Source organism: Callithrix jacchus, chromosome 12 (assembly GCF_049354715.1).
Source record: "Callithrix jacchus isolate 240 chromosome 12, calJac240_pri, whole genome shotgun sequence".
Lineage (NCBI taxonomy): Eukaryota > Metazoa > Chordata > Mammalia > Primates > Cebidae > Callithrix > Callithrix jacchus.
Genome location: NC_133513.1, coordinates 105,115,807 through 105,138,120, shown reverse-complemented (window position 1 = coordinate 105,138,120; position 22,314 = coordinate 105,115,807). Strand labels below are relative to the sequence as shown.

The following is a 22,314-nucleotide window of genomic DNA, read 5'->3' as shown; positions in this document are numbered from 1 at the left end:
TTCCATTTGGAGGAAGTAGTCTGTGCAAATGCAGAGAGATACAGGAGCGTGATATGGTTGGGAAGTGATGGACAATTAGGTAAGGGGGTAATATGGGATGCATTAGGAAGGATCAGAGACTGAAGGTGGTAGCTGCATAGGTAGTGAGCCAGATCAAAACAATTTCTAAGCCAAGAGATTAGAGTCTGTTGTGTACTTGAGAAATGGCGTGTTCAGATTTGTATTTTGCAAGGTCATCCTGGATTAGAAAGAATGAAATTAATTCTGATTCCATTTAGATAGTTCAGGCAGAAGATAATGCAGGCCTAAATTAAAAGTATAGTAGTGCCTTTGGACAGGAGGGCACAGATTTTAAAGTATTTAGTAGCTTAGATTTATAAGACCCAGTGCTAGTCCATATTGGGGCGGGCTCAATAGAGAGAGAGGGGAAGTAACAAGATTCCCAGGTGTTTACCACCTAGGAAACTGGGTAGATGGTAGGTCTGATCACCAACAAGGAATTGGTGAGGAACTGGTTAAGCTGGTTTGGGAAGTTAAAGTTTCAAACCTGAAAGCACAAAGCAACTCTAAGGTCAGCTCTGTGGGTAGAGAGTGGGTAAGAGGAGCATGAATTTAGAAAGAGACTAGAAGTAAAGTGGACTGGCTTTAGGAAAGGAAAGGTTGTGCAGTAGAGCTTCACAAGATGGCATTCGTCACCTTTGTGTGCTGTGTCCTCAGTATCACAGTCTAAGGAGCTCCTTCTTAATCCCTTGGTTCAGAGTTCTCTAGGCTTTCAGAGTTCTGTAGCTAACCAGACTCCTGTGACCAACTAAAGAGAAGCCATGCATTCTCTTGTGATATTTATCCAACAGTACTTTTAGACAAGAGAGAACAAAATATGTAGTCCTTGCCTTCACATAGCGGAATGGATAATACAGTAGAGTGTGATATGACCCTACAGGGTAGATGTGCTTTTCCAAGAATTAGAATATCTGTGTTTACTCTCCACGGTACCTCTTCCCAGGACCAAGGAACCTGGGAAACTGAATTAGAAAGTCGTTTCGAAGTTTCTGGTGGGCATAGACTTAGAGGGAAGGGGACTGTTCTGTTGGGGCTCTAGAGAGTCTCTGCTTCTCTTGTAATTAGACGATTTCCTGTACCCATTTCCTCCACATTTGGTTCTCAACTAGGATTTCTTGGAACTATTTAATAAACACTGTTAGTTTTTCATAATCCAGCTTTCCCTTTCATGGACTCTAAGCCAGCCATTGCGTAGCTCATCCGCCCTTCAGACACAGCAGGCTGTAGATAACCCAGCCTGGTTTTGTGCAGCTTTCTTTTGTTTCATGACAGCTTCCCCATTCACAAACCACTTCCCAGGTGTTATTTTTGTAAATGGCTCATCTCATTCATTATGAATTTTTTCTGCAGAGTTTTACTGTCAAAGAATGATTACTAAGCTTTGGCAGCAACTTACTGTGGACTCCTTGTGTTTACTGTAGAGCAGTGGTCCCCAACCTTTTTGGCACCAGGGACCAGTTTCATGGAAGACAATTTCCACAGACCACGGGGATGGGGAGGATGGTTTTGGAGGATGGTCCCCAACCTTTTTGGCACCTGGGACCAGTTTCATGGAAGACAAGTTCCACAGACCACTGGGATGGGGAGGATGGTTTTGGAGGATGGTCCCCAACCTTTTTGGCACCAGGGACCAGTTTCATGGAAGACAATTTCCACAGACCACGGGGATGGGGAGGATGGTTTTGGAATGATTCAAGCATTTTACATTTATTGTGCACTTTATTTCTATTATTATTACATTTAATATATAAAGAAATAATTACACAACTCATCGTAATGTAGAATCACTAGACGGTCCCAACTGGGAGTGATGGAAGACAGTGACAGATCATCAGGCATTAAGAGTCTCATAAGGAATGCACAACCTAGATCCCTCAGGCGCAGTTTACAGCAGGATTTGTACTCCTATGAGAATTTAATACTGCTGATCTGACAGGAGGCAGAGCTCAGGGGGTAATGCTACCAATGGGGAGTAGCTGTAAATATAGATGAAGCTTTGCTCCCTCCCCTGCTACTCATCTTCTGTGTGGCCCGTTCCTAACAGTCCAGGGACCGGTATTGGTCTGTGGTCCTGAGGTTGGGGACTCCTGCTATGCCCCAAAAATATATATTAACATTTATATTAGTATCACTTTACTTGGAAAGAATAGGAGGCTGTGAGTTTGGAAAGATTGACTTAGACAATTTCAACTTCTTATCAAAATTAGTGTTGTACAAAGAGACATGGGAATGGAAAAAGAATTGTTTTATGCCTGTGTATGTGCAAATGAAGCATATTTTTGTTTCATGTTTTGGAAAGATGGTTATGCGTGGTTTCAGTTGGATAAAATTATTTTCAGTTGGATAAAATTATTATAAGGACCCCCTGTAAGCAGTAATTATTTGAGAAAATTTCCCCCAAGGAGCTTTTATGATAAACATCATATTCATTTTGTAGTAAACATGCCATGAGCAAATTGCAGGATATCTAAGGGTCAGTGTCTTCAGACCCTGGGCAGGATTTTAAAATTTAGAAGTGTTACATAATCCTCTTAAAATTTATACTGTCACCTTTATGGTAATATGTCATGCAAACTCCTTTTGGCTTGGAGCACATGTCATAGAGGTTCATTATGCACAGTGATATCCCAAAGACTGATGAACAGTGTAAATGAAACACGTCAATATGTGGAAAATGAAAAAAGGCCTGTGTTTTTACTGTCAGCAGCTCATACAGCACTTATGGCTTGTATCCAATTGGCAAATGTTTTGAATTAACTTGGAATATGAGTATTCTTTTTACATTTTTCTTCATAAATAATTCATGCATTCTGAATTTGTAGTACCTTGATCCATAAGCTTGGGGGCTTCTTCATACGACGAAGGCTCGATGAAACACCAGATGGGCGGAAAGATGTTCTCTATAGAGCTTTGCTCCATGGGGTATGTATGATTGCTAATTATCCTTAGAGCCATTGTGTTGGTTATCACAGTAAAAGCAAAAACGACGCTATTGAGTTGGGATTTTTAAGAAACGACTATTTGGGTAATTTGAGTGATTATTGCTTAAGCTTGGTGATTTATTTTGTTGTTGTTGTTATTACCAAAATAGAGCATTGGAGGAGCTGCTCTAATAGTGTGAATAAGATACTTTGTCAGTAGTGAAGTTATAGTTTTTTCTGTTTTGCTTTTTAAGATTTAATTTTCCTGAGCTCATTCTAAGTTGAGTGGTTTTGAATTCATGTTTTACTTTCTTCTCATATCCTAGCATATCGTTGAATTACTTCGACAGCAGCAATTCTTGGAGATATTCCTGGAAGGCACACGTTCTAGGAGTGGAAAAACCTCCTGTGCTCGGGCAGGACTTTTGTCAGTTGTGGTAGATACTCTGTCTACCAATGTCATCCCAGACCTCTTGATAATACCTGTTGGAATCTCCTATGATCGTATTATTGAAGGTCACTACAATGGCGAACAACTGGTAAGGGTACCTACACAAAAGTTGTCTTTGTTTATCAAGTTTTGCTTTTAGATTTAACTTTTAGAATTTAGATTTGCTTTTAGAATTAACTAAGAATTTTTTTTGGTACTCCCTATGTTTAAAGCACTGTATGAAATGTGACTGGGTGGGCACGGCGAGTAGCTTTCATGCCCTGTGAAAACACTACTTGATTGGTAGTGCTTATATGGTGTCTTCCTGATGAGCTTGGCAGAAATGACATGGTTAGATTTATCAGTGCTCACCTTGGTCTTTGGATTGGAAAGTGGGAGACTTGTCACCACGTTGCCATCTCTGCTGTGAGGTTATCTGTGGTTTGTTCTTCCCAGGTCTTACTGATAATGTGCAAATTTTAAAATGGGCTTGAAGAACTGGTGGGGGTCATGCTGGTGAAAACAACTACAAATTAATTTGAGAAGTAGCAATAACTTTTTTAATACACCTTTTTATTGATGTATAATAGTTAACAAAAGAGTATACATATCATAAGCATATAGCTTGAATTATCACAAAGTGAATACATCTATGCAAGCAACACCCAGATCAAGGAATGATATTACCAGGACTTTGAAACCCTCCTGGTGCTTCTCCTATCTTTATCCCGTCAAGGATAATCATTAATTTAATTTCTTACACAGTGGGTTAGTTTTGCCTATTTTTGCACTTACATAAATCGGATAATACATGATCTGTACGCATCTGGTTTCCTTTGCTTAAGCAGGTGTTTGTGTGATTCCTCTGCCTTGTTGCATGTAGTTTGTTCCTTCTCATAGCTGTGTGGTATTCCGGTGTATGAGTATACCACAATTTATTTTACTATTAACAAAATATTTGTCTGTAATCATTCTTGTGTATTTTTTCTTGATGACCACATACATTCATTTTGTTGGGTATGTGCCTAGGAGAAGAACTGATGGGTCATTAAAAAAATGTGTATTTTCAGCTGTAGTAGGTACTGCCAACCACTTTATCAGAATGGCTTTACCAACTTACCTCTCCAGTCAACAGTTCAGAGTTCCAGTGGTAGTTAGTTTTGTTCTTATTTATTGTGGAAATTTGGGGTGAGGTACTTATTTCAAGCTTATGGCTCCAAACATGTCAGAAATTCAAGAGGCTTTAGAAGTTAGGTGTTAGGCTTTCAGAGGAAGTGATAGGATTTGCAGGGCACTCTTCTTCTGTTCTGTGAATCTGTCCTTGATGTGTACCCTGCTCATTCTGTGTCTCACAAGTTCATTTATGAGTCTGTGTCCGTTATATGTCCTGTCATTGTGCCTTATGTGTAATAGATACTAGGTGCTTACTGAGTGTATACTCAGTTCAAAGGCTACTGTGAGGCTGGATTTGCAATTACTTGGCTAATATTAGATATTTAGACTCTGGGGATCATCAGACCTAAGATAAATGGCCTCTTTGAAGTTTGATTTTTATTTAAGAACCACAGAACAGTTTTCCAGGCTATGTCAATTTTTCCTTTGTTAGTTTGCAATTGTATTTTTGTGAATTGTGTGACCATTATACTAAATGAAATAGTATTAGATGTTTCATTTTTCATTGACTGAATTATATCTCCCAATGACATGATTACATCTGTTAGCATCTTTGAATACCAAACATTTTCTGACAGGCCGCAGTTAATGACTCCTTCCTTTCCTTCTTCATTCATTGTTCTTTTTTGAGATGAACTTACAGTTTCCATAAAACAAATTATTCTGTGGATAATAGAATGTTTGTGTATGTGTTGGCTTTCTCACTGTGTTATTCTCACTGTTGGAATTTAGGGCAAACCTAAGAAGAATGAGAGCCTGTGGAGTGTAGCAAGAGGTGTTATTAGAATGTTACGAAAAAACTATGGTTGTGTCCGAGTGGACTTTGCACAGCCATTTTCCTTAAAGGTGAGTGTCTATTGAAATGAAACCATGTTGAAGCATTGACTTGAGTCAGGGGCTCCAGTGCTGATTCTAACAGCACCTCCCTGCGTAATGTGGGGCTGCAGTTTGCTCTCCTGTAAAATGAGGACTATGACAAAGGTGGTGTTTCCTACGTTTTCCCACAAAATTTGCCTATTGACAAAGGAGAGTGAGTTTCTGTTTTGGGAAGATATCAGGCTCAACATTTATTGCTATTATGTAATTCATGACAGTCTAAGAGGAACAAAAAATAGGTAGAAGGAGTAAATTCTAGTATTCGATAGTATAGTAGGGAAATTATACTTAACAGTAACTTTTTGTATATTTCAAAATAAGTAAAAGAGAAGAACTGTAATATTCCCAACATATACAAAAAAGTTAAGTGTTTGAGATGATGGTTATGCCAAATACCCTGGTTTTATCATTATACATTGTATATAGGTAACAAAATATCACATGTACCCCAAAATATCTACAACTGTTATATATCAATTAAAAAACCCCAAAAGTCAAAAAAGCATTTTGAGATGGATGAATGAATAAATGAATAATTGTAAAAAAAATAAAAACTCATGTGAATCTTCCATGTGCCTTTATAATATGTATTTATATCTTATTTTTTAAAATTGCATTTAGGGGAAATTTTTCCAAACAGTTCCCTTAAAATCTGGGTAAATTTTTTTTTTTTTTGATACCGAGTTTTGTGCTCTCGTTACCCAGGATGGAGTGCATTGGCACAATCTCAGCTCACTGCAGCCTCCCCCCACCGGGTTCAAGTGATTCTCCTGCCTCAGCCTACCAAGTAGCTGGGATTACAGGTGCCTGCTACCACACCTGGCTAATTTTTATATTTTTAATAGAGTTGGGGTTTCACCATGTCTGCCAGGCTGCTCCCGAACTCCCGACCTCAGGTGATTTGCCTGCCTTGGCCTCTCAAAGTGGCAGGATTACAGGCGTGAGCCACCATGCCTAGCCAAAGCTTGGTAAATTTGGCACTTAGGATGATGCTCTCTGTGTCCTATTGTGTAGAATCCAGTACCCACACATCCAAGGGATAGTGCCATCCTCATTGAAAGTCTGCGACTGGCCGGTCCCTGAGGTCCTTGCTGTTTTAAATTCTTAAGATATTCAAATTGTAAGGAGAAGGAGAAGAATGGGTGCAGAAGTAGGGAGCCCAGGGATAAGGAGCAGAAGGACCTGCCTCCTTTTATTCTACTTTCTGGCTTCACTTGAAGAGATTCCAGCTGCTGTGGTAGATGTTTGCTGGCTTTAAATGCTCGATCTTTTAGAACCTCATCATTTCTTGCCACTTTTCTTTTCCTTTGTTTTTTAAACGCTCACATAGCTCCTCTGTCTTGTTATAATTTGCTTTTAGATTGAGGTTCTTTTGAAAATAATGTGACCCTTGGGTTGCCAGAATATTTTTAAGTATGATTATGTCTGTTATCACTATTAATGATATTGGGAATGTCAATTTTATGAAGATGTGTGAGAAAAGGTAAGAATTTTCTTTTAATTTTCAAATCATTTTGTTTGAGCATCCTGTTCTTTGTGTCTTCAGTTCTTAAGTTCAGTTTCATGCTTAGCAACATTCTTGAGTCATTCTGGACTTCCAAAGATAGTTTGGGATATAGAGAGTATTTTCCATGTTCTCTAGCATGGCTTATTTTAAAAACAACTCTCTTTTAACCTTTGGAAGATGAAATTGTATTTTATATGTTGGTGGGAAAGTGAGAGTAAATGATCATGTTGTATTTTTTTTCTTCAGGAATATTTAGAAAGCCAAAGTCAGAAACCTGCATCTGCTCCACTTTCTCTGGAGCAAGCATTGTTACCAGCTATACTTCCTTCAAGGTAAAATTTGTAGAATTTTTTACACAAGTTAAGCTACTAAACATCTGTTATTTCTTGTATTGCATGGATTAACCGTATTAAGAATGTGCACATTCTTATTTTCACTTCTTTACTCAAGTAACTTTTCCCCTGGTCCGATAAGGGATGTTGAGATGACATGTTTTCATATTAGTTTGGAGGGTTTCTTAAATTATTTGCTTATAAAATCCTTTTTATTTTGTGAATCATATAGGAATTCCTATTTGGTTTATACTTTTTGAATGCTTGAACTGATTTTTTTCGGTAGTAGGTTACGCATATTGTATGTAAGTGAAATGTATAAAAGAATTCTGCTGTTTCAATTTTTCAGAATTCAAATTGAATTTTAACTTAGGGAAATTGAATATGAAGCCCTTCCTTTACTATGTGGAAGTGTTGAATTTTCAAAAATGTTTTAAAATAGGGCATCTTGCTTTATGTATTTTCCTGTCAGCGGTTTTGGAAATGATGTATCAATAGACTATTTCATCAATAACATGTTTTGGCCAGGCCGTAATACAGTATGTTATGGAGGAAAACAACCGATAGAAATCATCTATGTGTGGTTTGAATTTAAAATATGTTGCAATTTAAAGTATCTAATTTATTTAAAGATCAGTTCCACAGTTTGCCTTGTAAAAGAGTGCAGTTGTGGGTTGATTTTCAAAACACTTTTCAGACCCAGTGATGCTGCTGATGAAGGTAGAGACACGTCCATTAATGAGTCCAGAAATGCAACAGATGAGTCCCTACGAAGGAAGTTGATTGCAAATCTGGCTGAGCATATTCTATTCAGTAAGTAGAATACCAAACCTTTTAATTCTATAATTAAGATTCATCATGGTGCAGTGCAAACTATACAGGTTTTGGGATCTGCTGAGGAGGTTAGTTTCTACTTCAGGTTCTATTAATTCACAGGTGGCAATAGGTGAGTTATTAGAAAGAAGGTGATACCATGGGGATTGAGATAATATGAGTTAAACATCTTATACAGTGTCTGGTAATTAGTAGGTATGCATGTGGTAGTTTTTGTGTGCCTTTTTTTTTTTGGAGATGGAGTTTCGTTCTTGTTACCCAGGCTGGAGTGCAATGGCGCGATATCTCGGCTCACCACAACCTCTGTCTCCTGGGTTCAGGCAGTTCTCCTGCCTCAGCCTCCTGAGTAGCTGGGATTACAGGCACGTGCCACCATGCCCACCTAATTTTTTTTTGTATTTTTATTAGAAACGGGGTTTCACCATATTGACCAGGATGGTCTCGATCTCCTGACCTCGTGATCCACCCACCTCGGCCTCCCAAAGTGCTGGGATTACAGGCATGAGCCACTGTGCCCAGCCCCAGTTTTTGTGCTTTTTAAAGATGGTATTATTAAAATGATTTGTTGCGTCCGTTGCTCATCAGTATATTTTATTTGAACTAATTTGTGGTACAACATCTAGATTTATAGTTCCATGTCCATTTCTCCTTTGACCTCGTAAGTTTTTATAATGCAGCAAATATGAGTAGCTTTGTATAAAGCTTTCCCTTAGCCATGGAGAATACAAAATGAATAATTAATGGTTCTGTACTCAACGAGCTTATGCTGTTTTAGTGGGATGGTTGTACACAAATAATTGAAGTGAACCCAGAGAGGAGTGTGAGTTCACTCCAGGACCAGTCTTCTTTGAGTTCCAAGTTGTATAGTTGTGTCCTGTCGTGGAGGGTGTTTTAAAATCCCAAGGCAGCACCCTGCTTACCCAGTTGTGATTTCTTTCTTGCTATTCTCTGGGCCGGGACCCAGGATCCTGTTCTGGGGGCTCCTATTCCTGCTTGTCTTTGGGCCAGAGGATTCTCAAGCACATTTGATTATGTCTCTCTCCTGCTTAAAATCTGGATACAAAAAATAATACCTTATTGTTGAAAAGTTGGAATGTAAAGATGAAATAGATAGCAAAAACCCACTACCGAAATAACTGGTGGCGTTGCTATGTAGTCTCTCAAAATATTATTTTTACTGTTTTGTATTGTGCTGCTTTCTATTTATAACACATGTATTAATATTTTAAAATTCTTTATAAATATTTTTAATAGCTATACATATAGTACTGAGTATTTTTTTAAATACTGGAGACATCTTCAATTATGAGTGGTGAATGAAGTATTCATAAATTTATTGTTATCTTAGAAAACTCACAAGTGTTATTGTGATTTCAGATTATTATACCATGGGTGTTCTCAGATTTGATTTATATAATTATAATTTTATGCAAATTCACAGTGTTGCAGTGTTGGGTTGTGCACTCTAGTTCTTCTCACGTGTTTCTGTGCCCTTTCTTACCTCTGGGTCAGGTTGAAAGAGGAAACGCAGACATACTGAGTACCCATTACTGTGGCTCCTGTGCTGGGCCAATTAACCTTTTATTCTCACACAGTCTAATGAGCTAGGGTAGTATTTTCATTTTACCAATGAGAAATGTGAGGCCAGAGATTTAAGTAATTTGCCCCAAGTCATGAAGTTAGTGAGTAAGTTAGGATTTGAGCTCAGATTTTCCTGACTTCAAATCAGCTGTTACCCTTCTACTACACTTTCCTTTTAACATGGGGAATACCAGAAGAAGAGTGGAGTTGTAGTTATAATAGATAGCAAGTGGGTGCAAGTCAAGGAATATGGAAATGGGAAATCCTGTAGAACTCAAACAGGCTTGTACTTTGGGTCTTATATTTCAATAAGAGTGTCTCTTCTTCATTCAGTAATTAAGTTCCATTGGCCTGGATTGAAGGTGGACCAGTCTTGGCCTGTTATATGATGAATAGTGATCTCTAATGAGGTTCCATTGTACCAGAACACTGTGATATTGTAACTTCCTGTTGGTAAATCACACTTACTGGAAATGTGATAGAAGACTTTTATAGTTTTAAATACTCTTGTTTAAAATTTAGATATTTCAAATAAGTTCAGTTATATTTGAAAAAAAGTGCAACTAAATAAAGCTTTGTGTTTGCCTTCCAGCTGCTAGCAAGTCCTGTGCCATTATGTCCACACACATTGTGGCTTGCCTGCTCCTCTACAGACACAGGCAGGTATGTCTGCAATGTCACCTGCAGTTAAGTAGGAAGCAGGAGAATGTTTTATCAGCTGCTCGAATACATGTAATACATATTCAGGAGGCAGATTTGGCACACTCCTGGCTGGTACTATGAGGTAAACAGTAAAATAAGCTGAGGACCCTGTCCAAAGGAGTTTATCAACTTGGTGGAGGAAGAATCTACGTTAAAAAACAAAGCAAAACAAAACCAGACTGCTTAATATATGTAGTACTAAGACATTGCTTGATTAATAATGTAAATAAGTTCTCTTTCATTAACATGTAGTGTGTATACTGATAGCAGATGCTTTTCAAATGAATTGATTGGCATTTTAGAACCCACCCTTTACCCTCTCAAAATACATTTGTCTAAGCTTTATGATGGAAGAAACCACACCAGTCTTGTCCCGTCGTGTTCTCACTACCAAACACAGTGCCAATATATATAGGCACCCAATAAATATTTGTCAGATAAATATTTAAAATGAAGGGAATCTTGCTAAAAAATAAGTACTTCTTACTTGCAGATGGCTTTTTTTTCCCTTTGTGATCTTATGTGTGCATATCGTGTGTCATGGCTAGAGTGTTCACTAGCATGTGACATTCCTGGAGGACCAGCTTGTTAAGCAGTTTTCTGGCTCACTCTGCATTGGTATTCTGGCCCTCCTTCCTCTATGTGCCAGCAGTGAGCTGCAGGAAAGCCAAGGCAAGGAGAAAGTCTGGGAGTGTTGGCCTCTCAGTAGGGTTCCACTGTCATGATACCGTTTTTGTCTCTTTAGGGAATCGATCTCTCCACATTGGTGGAAGACTTCTTTGTGATGAAAGAGGAAGTCCTGGCTCGTGATTTTGACCTGGGGTTCTCAGGAAATTCAGAAGATGTAGTAATGCATGCCATACAGCTGCTGGGAAATTGCGTCACAATCACCCACACTAGCAGGAACGATGAGTTTTTTATAACCCCCAGCACAACTGTCCCATCAGTCTTTGAACTCAACTTCTACAGCAATGGGGTACTTCATGTCTTTATCATGGAGGCCATCATAGGTACGTCAGGCCTTGAAATATTTTCAGTAATTTTCATGGACAGTAAAAGAGCCTAAAACACATAGTGATATCTGCTTTAATTTGGGTGATAGCCCCTTGCTTGAGGGAATGTGGCTGTATTTTTAGTTTCCAAATGAAAATGTAATCTCCTGTTACATCACTGTTCATAACTACAATGAGTAGTTACCGAATTACCACTTGTATAGTATTATTCTTATTAGGAAAGGTAGAGTGTCTTGCTATCCAGGAGCTGAAAATCTAACTGAGATGAGACATACAGGGCAGCAAAGTGAGTGGAGGACCTCATTTGTGATAGGAGAAGAGAGGAAGGAGAGAACAGGGGGCTCATGTCATTGGAGAAGGTTTTTGATGGAGTTAGGATCATATGGAATCAAGAATTGAATCGTGGGATTTACTTAAATTTCTCCAGCAAATACAGGCCATTATTTTTGATATATTAACAGTCTCTTAAGGTTATTCAAACCAGTTGAAGTTTTTCTTGGACACTTAGAGCTGGCAACTTCATTGTTGCTTTGCTTTTCTTAGCTTGCAGCCTTTATGCTGTTCTGAACAAGAGGGGATTGGGGGGGCCTGCCGGCACCCCACCTAACCTGATCAGCCAGGAGCAGCTGGTGCGGAAGGCGGCCAGCCTGTGCTACCTTCTCTCCAATGAAGGCACAATCTCACTGGTGAGTGAAGACTCTTCAGTGTTGCCTGGTCTCTTTTCTTGAGCGTTTTCATGAAAACATAAACCCCCTGTGTTTTTCTGTTAGAGGATGTTTGGCCCATTGTTGACACTTTAAATTCCACTCCTGGATTTCAGTGACCACGCAACCAGTATGTCATTTCCTATCTTGGTTTGCTCTTTGACTCATTGTTCCACTGAATCCATTCTGCAGCTTTGAGCCATGATAGGACAGATTGGTCAGTGTTCTCAGCAGTTGCAGCCAAAGCTAGTGAGCACGTGTTGTGTATGAGGCACTGGGTCAGTGGTTTGTACATAATTAACCTACCCACCTGTAGATGATGGAACCGCAGATGTTAAGAGTCAGAAGCAGCCTTAAAAATCATCTGTTCAACCCCTCTCAATTTACAAGTGAGGAAATCAGAGCCCAGCAGTACTAATGAGCATGTATATTGTATACCCAAACACTTTGAGGCATGTATCATGAGACATACATGTTAAGCAGTAGAGTTCTTTTTTTCCAAACTCATCAACATGTAGAATTCATATTTTATTTGAATTCCGATGTTTTCCTTTGTATGACTGTGTCTTGAGATGTTGATGAGATGAGTACATGTGTTGGGAGTACTGCCTCTCCACACCGTCCTTTGTGTGAGGTGTAGTAGTGTTCCTGTTGGGGAATCTGTTTTGCATGAACCTTGGGTGTGGGTTGGGAGGGATGAGGGCAGATAAGACTCCTAAGATTGACCTTTCCCCTTCCTTGGTTTTTGTTTACCTATTCCAATTTGTATTTCCGCATTCACCACTTTTGTGTACAGTATTTATTATAAGGTAACTTCTGCAGAGAAATTGTCTTATAAAGTAAAAGAAATGGATGGTGGGGGACTGATAAGCAACCTTCAGAGGGCTTGCCACAGTGTGGGTGTGGGGAGAGCACTGAGCTCAGGTGTACCCTTTGCAAGTGGTGCAGCATTGGGTGCTCTTCCAGTAAGTGACAGAGGTTTCTTCTCAGGCTTTGTCCATGACCGTGTGTGTATCAAGAGGGTGGGCATTGGGAATCACAGGACTTTACCCAGTGGGGTGAGGGAGGTAAAAGAATGGAAGGATTTGGCAGCTACCTTGTACCATTTTTTCTGCCTTTAAAAAAAAAAAGGTTAAAATGGTGGCATTTACATTTAAGTGACTTTTCTTTTCAGCCTTGCCAGACATTTTACCAAGTTTGCCATGAAACAGTAGGAAAGTTTATCCAGTATGGCATTCTTACAGTGGCGGAGGTAAGAGGAAGAGCTTTTCTTTATTTGACTTTATGAAGTTACTTCTTCTTCATTTCCTTATCTTTTCTGCCACTTATTTAAACCAGTAATTGGCCAGGCTCAGTGATGTGTGCCTGTAATCCCACCAGTGTGGGAGGCCAAAGTGGGTGGATCACCTGAGGTCAGGAGTTCGAAACCAGCCTGGCCAACATGGCAAAGCCCTGCCTTTCCTAAAAATACAAAAATTAGCTGGTCATGGTGGTACATGCCTATAAATTCCAGCTACTTGGGAGGCTGGGGCATGAGAATTACTTGAACCCGAGAGGCAGAGGTTGCAGTGAGCTGAGATCATACCACTGGACTCCAGCCTGGGCAACAGAGTGAGATTCAGTCTCATAAATATATAAATAAACCAATAATTACATTTGGTATATAGTTATGTTCACATGTAAAGATGCAAAAAATAAGAATAGGGAGAGGAAGTGTCCTTTGGGATTATTTAATATTTTGGTTTCTATTTGTAAGTTGTGTTGTCTAAAACATATCCTGAATTGATTGTGTGACATCCAGAGGTTTGTATGCTAAGTCGAGACATTACACCTGTCAGTGTGCTTGTAGCTTGCACATCTGCAGTTTTAATTTTTGAGATTCTGTTTTAATTTTGGTAGATTTGGTGTAGAGGGGATGGCCTGGAAAAGTAGATACCAATTAAGAATATGTGGGGGCGCTTTTATTTGATCTTTCTGGTAGCTCTCCCCTCCTACCCACTCTTTTCTTTTGTCCCCTGAGTTTGAGTTTGGAAGGGAAGTGGATTGACATTATGAATGGCTAAACAGAGAAGAGCCAGGAAGGGCCAGAGAAGAGGACTGCCTTCTCCTGGCTCCACTGGGCAGTTTGTGTGCCAGTGCATATTTATTCACTATCCGTCATCTCCTTGGCCTAGCAAGATGACCAGGAAGATATCAGTCCTAGTCTTGCTGAGCAGCAGTGGGACAAGAAGCTTCCTGAACCTTTGTCTTGGAGAAGTGACGAAGAAGATGAAGACAGTGACTTTGGGGAGGAACAGCGAGATTGCTACCTGAAGGTACTTTGGTGAAGAATTCTGGTGGATATGACAGGGATGTGTTGGAGTTTATGTTGTAGTGAAATCAGCTGGAGCCCTGGTAATGTCTTCGTATCTAAAGAACCCCAACTAGCTCTTGTACCTTCTATGTGGTAAAGACAGACTGTTTGAGTTGAATTAGTACCTTATTCAGTTTAAGTAGAAAAGGAAAGGAGAGTCTGAAAAGTCAGGAGGATGAATGTCATAGGTAAGACTTTCATCACCCTTTTATGAAAAACACACAGGTGCATACCTGTTTCCCTACACCTGCACCCCCTCATGAGGCAGCAGTTGAGCTGCCATCGGCCTGGTTGCTCTTTTTGAGTCAGTCTTGCTATCCCTCCAAAAATTTCATACATTAAGCTCTTTGCTGTCAGTTAAAACAAATCCCATTATAGGAGGAGAAAATTTAGATTTAAAATATTGTCTCTTTTTAGAAAAATCAATTTTGTTTAATTTATAATTTTAGAACTTAGTAATAATGACCCATCTTTTCTGAAGACCCTATGTGGGTTATTCTTTTTTGACAGTTAGTATTGTCTTCTTTTTCACTTGGATGGTATTAGTTTCCAAATTGGGCAGTGATCTTGCTTTCACATTCTCGAGGGGCTTCACTGAACCAACGTGTTTTGCGTAGGTCCAGTGAGAGCCTCCCAGTCATAAATCACTTGTCATGGTGGCCATCATTCCCCACAGTACTGCACTGTGGGCAAAGAAAGGCCATTTAGGGGAGGCAGGGAATAGGTGCTGAAGAAAGACTGAGATGGTCTTGGTGGTCTCCCATTGGCCTTTTTGCAGACTTGAGTGACTGTTGAGCCCAGGTTTCAAACTGTGGAAGGCCTAGTCTTAAGACCAGCTATTTTCAGTGACAATAACATATCATAATTATGGCATTCAGTTATGAAAATTTCTTCCAGGTGGCTGTTCAATGAACACAAGCCTCAAATACTATTAGAAAGAAGTGAGTAATTGCAATAAAGAATGTTTGAAAGGCAGCAGTTTTTTCCAGCAGAGATTCTCTGCATGAGGGGCAGTGGGCCGCGTTCAGGTCGTGCTGGTGTGCGTGGTCTTCTCACGTTACCGGCTGTCCAGAGAAAGTCCTCTGTCCACTCGTTTTGTGTCTCTTGTCACTTCTTTATGACTTCATCTCCTGCTTTTGCTCTCTCAGGTGAGCCAATCCAAGGAGCACCAGCAATTTATCACCTTCCTACAGAGGCTCCTTGGGCCTTTGCTGGAGGCCTACAGCTCTGCTGCCATCTTGGTTCACAACTTCAGCGGTCCTGTTCCGGAGCCTGAATATCTGCAAAAGTTGCACAAATACCTAATAACCAGAACAGAAAGAAATGTTGCAGTATATGGTATGTTAAGTCACTATTTGGTCTTTTAAAATCTTTGCTTTATTGATTACAGAAATTCACTAATTGTAGAAAATTGGAAAAATGCAAACTTATCCTGACCTCTGACTCCATAGAGTATTACCGTTCTCTTCTTTGGTATGTTACGTGAGTTGAATGATACAGTCATACACTCTTACATCTGGCTTTTTTCATGTAACATTATATTTGAGATTCATATAGTTGTTCCATGGTTCCTGTTGTGTAGTGTTCCATTGTATAAATGTTTACCACATTTTATCATTCCACCGTTGATGGATATTTGGGTCATTTTCAGTTCACAGCTGCTTTGAACAGTGTTGCTGTCAGCTTGTTTGAATATGTCTTTTGGCGAACATCTGTGCCCCTATATACAGCATATCTGTGGGAAGAGAATTGCCTGGTTGTAGGCTCTGGGCATATTCAGCTTTAGTAGATACCGCCAAACAGTTTCCAAGTGGTTATACCAACTTGTACTCCCACCAACAGTGTGTGTTTCACTTGCTGCACATCTTGGCCAGCACTCTATCTTGTTTGTTTTAGGAGGTATGATTGGGGTGGGAGGAGTATTTTATACAGTTGTAGTTTGAAGCTGAACCTCCTTTGAATCAATCTTTAGATTTGAATCAATCTTTAGAGCCAGAAGGAATCTAATCACCTCATTTTATAGATGAGGAAAATACCCAAGGTCACACAGCTAGTTAATGGCTAATCTTGGGATCAGAATTCTTGTTTCCTAACCTCTAGGCCTATGCTTTCTCTGGTTCCACTGATGTAACAATTATCTGCATACCACCATATAGCTTAAAGAATACTTATACACTGCCTCATTTGATTCTTACAAAAGTCCTGCAAGATGGATGTTTTAGGTATTTCTACTTACTCTGTTCCTCCCTATTTCTCTCTCTACACCCCCATTTCTCTCCCTCTCCCTTTGTTTTTTACCTCAATAGAGGACAAAGTAGGTTTAAAGAAGCAGCAAGTCATCTGAGACCTCACAGATTGCCAGTGGTAGAAGTGGGGCCCCACCCCTGTCTGCTGACTTGCCCTCATTCTCTTTCTTACTGTTTGTATTGGGATTGTCATGATTTGCTGGGCCTAACCATTTGATGGGGTTTTATTCTCTCTCTCCAGCTGAGAGTGCCACATACTGTCTGGTGAAGAATGCTGTGAAAATATTTAAGGATATTGGGGTAGGTGTCCACCATTTATGGTATAAAAGCTGTCTTCTGTTCTCTTTAGGTCTAGTCTGTCTGAGCTACCTTTTGTTGTAGGGTGGACCCTGAGAAAAGCAGTTTCTGCTGGTTTAATGATAAAGGCACTTTTGAGAATGGGGCATGTAGGATGGGTAGGGCTGTGTTGAAGGTGAAGCCTATCAGTGCAGATTTATTTGAATGTTCTGGAATTTTACTAATTTCACATCTGTTCCCAAACTGCTATATATAACTGGTATCAATATGTTTCAAGATGCTAGAGGCTGAGTATCTGTTATCTGAAATGTTGGGACCAGAAGTGTTTTGGATTTCAGATTTTTAAAAATTTTTCTTTTGGAATACATGCCTTATACGTACAGGTTTAGCATCTCTAATCCAAAACCCCAAATGCTCTAATGAACATGTCTTTTGAGCCCCATATTGGTGTTCAAAATGTTTCAGATGTTGGCGTACTTCAGATTTTTGATTTTTGGATTAGGAATGCTCAACCTGTACCACAATCCTGGCTCTTAATTATTCAATATGATTTTTAGTTACTTTCTTGTATTTTTACAAGTATTCCTAGAAGTATCCTCAGGTGTCCTTTACCTTCATGATTCATGGGGAATGTGAGTCCACAGAGATGCTAGTGGCCTTTTTGAGGGACTGTTTATAACTTTATCCTAAGGCATTTTATAGTATAGTTATGTTGGTTGAAATTTTAGAATATAGTTAGGTTGGTTGACCTCTATTCAAATAAAAAAAAAAACCTTGCTTGCATTGATGACTCCCACCTCATACTCACACACACGCATGCATACATACTTAAAGCCACGATATGGTTTTGTGTGCCTTTACTGCCTTCTGAGGTCTAGGATACCACAGGTCAGGTTAGTAATAGAAATGGGTGTGGTTTTTTTTTTTTTTTACCTTTAATTTAATCTAAACTTTTTCTTTAGGTTTTCAAGGAGACCAAACAAAAGAGAGTGTCTGTTTTAGAACTGAGCAGCACTTTTCTACCTCAGTGCAACCGGCAAAAACTTCTAGAATATATTTTGAGTTTTGTGGTGCTGTAGGTAACATGCGGCACCGCTGGCAAGTGAAGGTCATAAGATGAGTCCCTGGTAGGTACCAGCTTCTGGCTTGAGAGTTGAAGGTGCCGTCACAAGGTCAGGCCTGCCCTGTCCCGAAGTGATCTCCTGGAAGACAAGTGCCTTCTCCCTCCATGGTTCTGTGATCTTCCCAGCTCTGCGTCGACACAGAAGCCTAGAGATAACCCCTGGGGGGACCTCAGCCTCTATTCACAACTCATAATCAGTAGATTACAAGATGAAATCTCAATAAATTATTTTGGAGTTTATTGAAGACTTACATTTTAAGTCCAGCTTTTAAGGACTAATTACTGTGATGGACACAGACATGTAGCTGTGTTCTAGAACTGAATCTTGTATGGTATACTTAATGCTGTCGGGTAATTTGTTGGTACATTTTCTGGCTAATGGTGAATGCTCTCTTTAAAAATAATTTAGTCATCCATTCACACTTTCTCAGTTTTATCTTTGTCAATAGTAGCTACATTTTTAACGGGAGCACCTTTTATCCTAAAGTGCTTTATAAATGAATGGACTGATACATATCACACCCAGGTATCACTGTGCTGTCCTTTGCAGTCAGATTTAGAAAATGTTTTTAAGAGCTGTGTGAAAACAGACAATATTAGTTTAGGTCAGGAACTGCGATATTGTAATCAAATAGCTGACATGAGGAAGTTAATTTAGCTGGCAGAATTCTAGGTAAACTTGGCCAGAAAACTGGTGTTGAAAGCTTTTGCTCCTATAAAAAAGTGCCATTGAGTTTTAAATGACCAGCAAGTATTTAGAACCCTTCTGTTTTATGTCTGTATCCCATCCCAGCCTTCAGGTAACACCTGCCTCTCACAGGTACAGCTGTTTCTTGAAAGTCCACCAACCAAATAGCAACTTTCCTGACTTGATTAGCTTGAGCTGACAGTCTCTGTTAGAATACAGCGCTCTGGCTACAGACCACTGATGGGGGCTTCTGTACTGCACACAGATTGTGCACTGCACCCCAGTCCAGGTGACTGGTACCCACCCGAGTTGTGCAGGGCACAGCCTGTCCAGTTTATGAATGTGGTGCCCCGACTGACTGGTAATGGTTAGAGGCATTTTTGGATTGTTAGCTTTTAGGAAAAACCATGGCTTTTAGCAAATTTTTATGTGTTATATGCCTAAACCCTGTGCCACATAGTGGTAAATAATTATGAAAAATGATCTGTTCATAATAGGTAGGTGCCTTTTGTGAGCAGGGAGCATAATTATTAGTTTATTATGGTAATTATGGTGATTTCTTAAAGATCATGTAATGTTAAAACATTTTCTAACAGTTTACTGTTGCTTATCGCTAAGATATTATGGAATTAAGAATTTTTCTAGATGAGTATTACACAGATTCTTTGAATTTAGTCTAAAAAGAATTAAGTTTGAGAATTAAGTTTGTTCCACTGTAAGCTTGGATTTTAAACACTAATAGTATCTCATAAATAACGTGTGTTTTGGGAGAGGGACGGATGCCGATTGATATTTCACATTGTATGAAATATGTTTGAAACTCATAGCAATGATGCTATGCTGTTGTGACTCTCTCAAGTTCTGCATTTAGAATGTATTTTTTCTTTATAGGAATTCATGTACCATTAAGTCATTGTCAGTTGTAGTAGCTTTGATGTTAAATAAGATATCACATTTTAGCATTCCATTTTACTGAGTAGGGTAGAAGAACACGTCTTTTTCTTGGCTACTTTGGAGGATCCCCAGGGAGTCTCGTGTATCCCCTTGGATGTTCCCCTTATAAGGGGAAATCAAACATTTCACTGATCTCTTTTTTCCATCCTTTAAATTGTAGATTAAGGATTACTCAAGCTCACCATTAGTCAAGGTTGGGACTCAGTTCCCAGTGGGCACTCTGCCCTGCCTGTCACTGCTGCAAAGAGCTGCTGCTTTGCCAGCCTGAGCAGAGAAAATATGGCTTCTCTTGCGTTATTTTCCCTTTTGGTTGGTTTTGTTTTCTAGAAGTTCGATCAGATGCTTTGGGAAATGCAATGTATGATTTGCTAGCTCTCACCACTTAACTCACTGTGAGGATAAATATGCATGCTTTTTGTAATTAACTGGTGCTTTGAAAATCTTTTTTAAGGGAGAAAAATCTCAACCAAAGTTAGGCTCATCCAGACAAGCTGACCTTTGAGTTAATTTCAGCACAACTCATTCTTCAGTGCCTCATGACTGAAAAAAAAAAAAAATAAATAAATAAAGCTTCCAGATGCACCGTTTTGCTAAAAGATACATTCTCATTGTTTTCCAACAGCAATGGCTTCCACATAAGGTTAAACAAACTAGGTGCTTGTAAATAATTTAGTACAGTTTACTTTATTGCATTTCTATAACATGAAATGCATGCCCTTCAGGGGAAGACTGTGAGTCAAGTTAAAAACACACACACACACACACAATATTAAGCAATATGAAACTACTCTTTTTAAAAATAAGAATGTCCTAAGTGATTCAGAAGAGAGGAAGGAATTTTTGCACTCTTAGAATTGCATGAAAAACAAAGGCAAAAGCCAGTGTGAATTATGTAGAACTGCTGACTGAGAAGGCATCGAGCCTTCCTTCTGAGATCTGTTAATTCTCACAAAGTCATGAGGGTAAGTGGAGAAAATATTTCTGGGATTACAATGAATGTAAGCTCAGATTGTGGAATTTCCAGTAACCTGGATGGGGAAAAGCATCTCCCATAGTGCTCCATGTAATGTGAGTGCTCTGTGAGATGTTCATCAGTGTTTTATAGAAATGGTGTTGCTGGGAGACTTAAGTTTGCACATGGAAACTTACAGTGCACTTTAGCGCAGTAAGGGCTTGGCATCTGGCAGTGAAAACTGTTCAACCCAGCATTGCCCAAACTGTTTTGACACCAGGACATTTTTCTCCTTTGGGATACCTGTGAACCCCTCATTAATGTCCTGTGGAGAACATTTTGGGAAACACTATGTTAGGTAGGTCTTTAAGGAGACAGACGGTAATGAACGGATGGCACTGGGGCAGAATTTGCATGCATTTTGTAACATCCAGTGTTGCATTGAATAGGTATGTATTTCCTCCCCTAGAGAAAACAAGCACAGAAAATTATAATGTAGGTGATCGGAGCTCTTTCCTTTGATAGAACAGCCCCAATGACCCTGGCCTTTTCACTGAAAGTATCAGAATACATGGATGAATTGGGGTAAATAAGGTTTTAATTCAGATCTAGAAGAACGTATCGTACAATGGAATGCAGATTTGTATGGACAGGTGGTTGTAGTGTTTAGACATGACAGGACCATTGAGGTTTGTAAGACTTACTATGGCTGTAAACCCGTTTTTTAAAACTTCTTAGAAACCTGAGACTTGCCATCTGGCATTTTAGTTTAATACAAACTAATGATTGCATTTGAAAGAGATTCTTGACCTTATTTTTAAACATCCAAAGCTCTGAAATGTTTTGATGGAAGGTATTAAACTATTTGCCTGTTGTACAAAGAAATGCTAAGATTGTTGTAAAAAGAATTACTGTGAGGTACTGTGAAATACTGCGTGATTTTGTGAGCGAAACATACTTGGAAATGCTGATTGATTTTTATGCTTGTTAATGTTTTTGCAAGAAACACAGAAAATGTAGATTTGTTTTAATAAACCAAAAAATTAACATATTCTTGATGTGTTGGATTTGTATTTAAAACAGTTTCTTACATAATTCATACAATTATTCTTTTCTGACTTTACGTGGAAACTTACTAAAATACTTAATGATGGCTTCCATAAATGTATGACCCTACGGTACATGCTTTTATTATTGACCCACAGCTTTCCAAATGTAACCAAGCATTTGGAGATACAGGTCTACTTAGCTATTGCTCTCCTTTTATTTAGTAAATATCCGTATTCTAGAGAGATTCTTTGGGTTTTTATAAAGATTTCTTTAAGCTTGGCCCTTGTTATATATTTACATATTTAAGTTTATAAATAGTGTTTTCTCCACCAGTTTATCACAGTTGATCAAACTATTAGTTTACTTTTTTGACTAGAAAATTCTTTCTTTTATCAGAGCACAGATAGATTTTGTGGATTCTTTGAACGTTCTCACTTACAGCCTGATCTCCAGAGTGTTCTGGGAAAGGCAGTAAAGGTGTACCTGCTGATGATGTCCATGTCATTTGGATGATTGAT

General features: G+C 39.1%; 1 protein-coding gene across 8 annotated transcripts in view; it reads left to right on the top strand.

Annotated features, from left to right (window-relative positions):
* Nucleotides 1-21,797, top strand: part of GPAM (glycerol-3-phosphate acyltransferase, mitochondrial) — a 64,404-nt gene extending 42,607 nt beyond the window's left edge. For all 8 annotated transcript variants that reach the window (XM_078344069.1, XM_009010278.5, XM_078344070.1 and 5 more), the window contains 13 exons: nucleotides 2,883-2,982; nucleotides 3,308-3,520; nucleotides 5,317-5,430; nucleotides 7,214-7,299; nucleotides 7,997-8,112; nucleotides 10,307-10,377; nucleotides 11,162-11,426; nucleotides 11,973-12,115; nucleotides 13,308-13,385; nucleotides 14,308-14,448; nucleotides 15,635-15,824; nucleotides 16,974-17,032; nucleotides 17,992-21,797. In XM_078344069.1, the coding sequence (XP_078200195.1) occupies nucleotides 2,883-2,982; nucleotides 3,308-3,520; nucleotides 5,317-5,430; nucleotides 7,214-7,299; nucleotides 7,997-8,112; nucleotides 10,307-10,377; nucleotides 11,162-11,426; nucleotides 11,973-12,115; nucleotides 13,308-13,385; nucleotides 14,308-14,448; nucleotides 15,635-15,824; nucleotides 16,974-17,032; nucleotides 17,992-18,108 (1,693 nt within the window). In that variant the 3' untranslated portion in view covers nucleotides 18,109-21,797. The remainder of the gene's footprint in view (nucleotides 1-2,882; nucleotides 2,983-3,307; nucleotides 3,521-5,316; nucleotides 5,431-7,213; nucleotides 7,300-7,996; nucleotides 8,113-10,306; nucleotides 10,378-11,161; nucleotides 11,427-11,972; nucleotides 12,116-13,307; nucleotides 13,386-14,307; nucleotides 14,449-15,634; nucleotides 15,825-16,973; nucleotides 17,033-17,991) is intronic.
* Nucleotides 21,798-22,314: the final 517 nt, after the last annotated feature.